General features: G+C 47.2%; 1 protein-coding gene across 1 annotated transcript; it reads left to right on the top strand.

Moving 5' to 3' along the window:
- Positions 1 to 403: 403 nt before the first annotated feature.
- Positions 404 to 2,600, top strand: EV420DRAFT_1767963 (uncharacterized protein; the record flags this gene model as incomplete). Its single annotated transcript, XM_060480946.1, has 18 exons — positions 404 to 483; positions 539 to 617; positions 674 to 687; positions 740 to 850; positions 903 to 912; positions 973 to 990; positions 1,050 to 1,075; positions 1,128 to 1,250; positions 1,305 to 1,329; positions 1,399 to 1,410; positions 1,746 to 1,799; positions 1,852 to 1,958; positions 2,017 to 2,076; positions 2,126 to 2,153; positions 2,204 to 2,261; positions 2,314 to 2,338; positions 2,391 to 2,508; positions 2,559 to 2,600. 18 exons carry the CDS (start codon positions 404 to 406, stop codon positions 2,598 to 2,600), a joined length of 990 nt encoding a protein of 329 aa, XP_060325492.1.
- Between the last annotated feature and the right edge of the window lie 2,009 nt (positions 2,601 to 4,609).

Below are 4,609 nucleotides of genomic sequence, written 5' to 3' on the forward strand. Positions count from 1 at the left end.
CATTATTGTGTTGAAATCAAACTAATAGCGAATAGGTGGAGAAGAAGACGGCATTTCGTTGTGGGAAGATGCGCTCCTGCATATTGTCTTCTCTGCTAGAAATTTTCACCAGGAACACACAGATCATCCTCTTCCCGAACACCAATATAACCCTAACCAGCTCATTGGGAGATCCTTGCTTCTTCGCGGTCTCGCAACTGAGCCTGAACCTTACCGAGGCCTATCCTCGAGTCTCAACGAGTGATGATGAGAAAGATCTACAGAAGCTCATGGGTCCGCAACATCTGTTCTGTATTGCACCTTCAGGTTATGATCAACAAGTACATTTAAATCCCATATACGTGCCCTGCTACTTCAACAGCAGCCTTTTTCTTTCTTTCTTACTCTATTCCCCTCTTTCCATATGGATCTGACTCCTGTACCAATCCCGCTACTCGGTGCGACGTTCGGGGTAATTCTCATCGGAGCCATCCTTTCTGCCGTGTAAGCTCCAAGCCTGTCTGTCCGCAGCTAACTGACATCGAACCATGATGCGCAGTCTATTCGGTATATTAAATCTCCAGTCCATCTGGTATTTCAAGCAATACCCAAATGACTGGTGGCTCTATCGACTCGTTGTGCGTGTTGCATATACTTTTATTCTCCCGGTTGAGCTTGAGGTGTTATCGAACAGGTGGCAGTCATTTGGTGAGCAGTTCCGACTCATGAGTTGAACAAGACCTCTGATAACTACATACAGTGTCCTGGATACACTAGATGCCGCGGTTAGCACTCATGCGTTGTATTTCCTTCTCATCGAGACTCGGATAGTGGGCAAGTTCCTAGCTTTGGATCAACTTAATATCATTTGGTACATTTCAATATTCGCTGTATCGTTTCCCTGACTTTATCTGGCATGATAGGAGCTGCAAGGTTTGTATTGTGATTTTCTGGTTGTGGCTATGGCAGTTAACGTCTCGTTGGCCCGGGCAGTTGCATGTTCTTCTTGGAGTGCGTATTCCACCATTTTAAACTCGTAGATAAAGCTAAATTGATGCTATGCTGCTTAGACTTTGATCAAAGTAGCGGTCCAAGCGTGCGTTACTACCTAAGCTTTGTCTGCTTCATGACAACTTATCTTTGGGCAGTATATATGCTGTACGACTGTGGAAAGGTCACTTATTAGCTCTTTGCATTGGCTCTTTGCTAACACCTGCTGATGGCCAGTCCGACAACACTTTCATCTCAGTCGAGTCGTACCCTGGTTTCTTGTAAGCTCATCCTACTATTACTGGATATTCTTTTCAACCGTATTTCCCTCGTAGTCCCTCATCATGGCTTGTAATGTCGGTACGTGAACCTCGAATGCTTTCCAATTGCTGAGTCTGTGCCTCTGTGATTGACTCTTCACTCTCATAGGCACTGGAACATGTAAGTTTGTACTGTTCTTGCTGATCATTGCGCTTCACATCCCTCTTCTCATCAGATCTAGTTTACGGAGTGTAAGATTGTGTCATTATACCGCATATCATCAATAATCCAAGACACTTCCTGTTGGATAAGGGGGTAGATTATTAAGCGACAGGGAACCCTTGAAGGCAAACGCACAAGGGTGTCCCGTTCTACATACAGACTTTTATACTACTTTGTAAAGAAACTACTAGAATTTTCGTGCAGAGAAAAGAAACATAGCTGAGTAATACTTACCAATCCCGACGGTGAGTCTGGCGAGTGTGGGCGCTTGCGATGATCCGCACTAAAAATAGCACACTTCCAACAGCTACAGTATTTCCACCTTCTCCGACATTCCTACCATCAAAGTAAGCATGTCATCATAACTCCTGTTTGATCCTGTATCTCACCTGAAAGTAGAGTGAAATCATCGCGATGTTCTCGACAAACACCGGAGCTACTTTCATCCTATCCATCGCTATGTGTTATTATCTGAATAGAAGCCGGGCCAGTTCTATGTTTCCCAGGTCCGTAATTCAACAAGTTCTATCCCTGGGTCACAGCGTTGACATCATGTTAACTCAGTACTATTGCGACGTTGGTTGCGCTGATGCGGCTGATCCTGATATCCGGGTTGGTTACGAGGTGAGAGTCGACCTATGTACCTTTTCAACCGGTTTACCGTGGTATGCAGCATGTGCTCTACAGCCACTCTTATAACAGTATGCCAACCGCTATGTGCTGTCTGATCTCAAGCTCATGATTGACGCAGTTTCTCATGTGGCCAAATACGCTCATATTCATTGCGATCGATCTCATGCAGCCGAGACGTCAGTCCTTCATCGCAGAGCCACGAATTCTGACACACCTGTTTATTTACAGTATTTATCAACTCCTTGTTAGCGATGTGTGTATGAGCACCATAATTCATGACTCTAGTGACTTACTCAAGTGTCTAGGCTCAATGCACGAAAGGAGCTCCGAAAGATTCCGAGTTCCCAACTCCTGGAACCGAAAGGTGAATCTCAGCCGGGATCTACATCTGAATGTGAGCGCAGCAGCAGGGGAGCAGAGACGGTACGTGGACCACACACTCCCTCAAAGACAATTGACAAACGGACTGCTAGCCCATCGTTATATCCATGAGGATCGAGTCGGAATCGGTTTAATCGTTAAAAATAAGTCTCAGCGCCTCAGCTTTGCAATAGATAATTTGGAATCTGGCGCAAGCAAGGGCAAAGGTCTAGTGACAATAGGACGATGTATCATAGTGAGACAATTTTAAAACTTACTCCCCTCCTCACCATCCATTTGCTGCAGTCCCAAACTCGTGTCAAGCTGGTTCTTCATAAGCCCTGGATTCCGTATGGATGATTTCTCCCCACCCTCAGTATCTCACTCCAAGTATTAATAGTGGCGAGAACAGGTTCCCGGGGTACCTTCGTTGACGAGACCCACGAACCAGCGTGATGCAAACGAAACCTCGGCCTTTGATCTATACCAGTCATCTGAGACGCCGGCAACGCCAGCATCACGCCTCTCTCGACTGCACGACTAGCCGTCATAACCTTTAATAGATCAGTTGGCATGCCTGTACGGATGAAAACTGGGTTCAACTCCCAGTCAGAGCACTGTTCCGAGTCGGAAATCAGACATGTTGTTTTTGCTGAAGATATAAGGTACCCCCTTTTTCCTCCGAGTCATTTTCATCAACACACGTCCTGGCACATTGTGGATTCTACGCTCCTAGCGCCGGACCACTAACCATCTGACCGCCCGTGTGCGTCGAGAGAGACAACCAAACAGACCAAACAGAAAACAAAAATATCATACGCCTACGATTCTCCGGTAGGGAATCGAACCCTCTCGTATCTACACCACATGCCGGTGGGCGATCCAGATATATAGCACCGCATAAGAAAAGACTGCCTTCCGTCGAGTACTCTCTGAGTCAGGTTGTCTCCAAATCTATGGGTCTTAATTCGACAGCTGGATGAATCGACAGAGAACGAAAGAGAGAGACGAGCAAAGAGGGTATAAGGCCCGACTCAAGTTTCTACATTCCACTATGGTCGTGCAGGGAAAAACAGGGAAATGATGTACGTTGCCTCCTCGAGCACCTTTGTACGAACTATCACAACTCTCCTCGTGCTGATACTGGATAAAAGTCAGAATGAGCTCACCAGAAAGATGGAGGGTACTGACATAAAGACCCACACACATGGAATCATCGACCCGAAACAAACATGCTACCTTTAGAGTCCAAGCCCATTTTTATCCTCATCTCGATTTGGGCACACCATACTTGACTACCATCGGCGGTGCACGTAGTCGACGCCAGCCATCGTCTCGCATTGGCAGTAAAACGAGTCGGGCTAGCGTTCACATTAGCGCTTTGCAGAGTCAGATGTCACTAGAGGGGCTATCCTCCCGTGCAGACATCCTGCTCGGTCTGACGCTAGATGGCCATGGACAAGTCGACTATACAAGGAACGAATGCATCATCCCCCGTTCCGATCGACTGGCACAAAGACGCTGTTAAAAGCAATCGAACAGCGCGATACGGTAGGGCGAGAAGGAGGGTGGTGCGAAGGACGTTCGTCCAGATAGGAAGAATCAAGAATCACGAGCGAATTTGAGGTAGAAGCAAGAAACCATGGTGTATGGAGGTTCCATCATCCCTCCCAATCAGCATACAACGTCTCTCCACGAGACCTGCCACTCATGAATCCACCAACAGCGCCTCTCTCCCAGAATTGGTGCGTCGTTCCGGGTCGGATGTCCTCCACGCACTTATGTGACTGGCAGCCTTTCCCTCTCCTCTTGATTAGCACCCGTTGGTGTTGGGGGCTTGGAGAGTATCATTGAATCATGTCATTGAATATGGGTCGGCGATGCAGGGTTGACGATAGGGTGCAGGAAGCTGGTTGGTGAATATGGTAGGCTGAGATGAGAGCGTATACACGTGTGAAGTTTGAAATTTGAATTCGAAGGACCAAGGCGAGAGAATGGCATGGATGAAGGTAAATCGCCCACCTCGAGTTTTTTCATTTCGCCCTGGCCGTACAAAGCGAAAACAGGAAAGACCTATCACTTCGCCTCCGGCGCCGGACCATCTTACGTGCCTGAAGCTGTCACTGGGGGAAAAAAAGTCGGAATAGATTTCCGTTTATTAGAG

This window comes from Desarmillaria tabescens (assembly GCF_030435595.1).
Source record: "Desarmillaria tabescens strain CCBAS 213 chromosome Unknown EV420scaffold_49, whole genome shotgun sequence".
Taxonomy (NCBI): domain Eukaryota; kingdom Fungi; phylum Basidiomycota; class Agaricomycetes; order Agaricales; family Physalacriaceae; genus Desarmillaria; species Desarmillaria tabescens.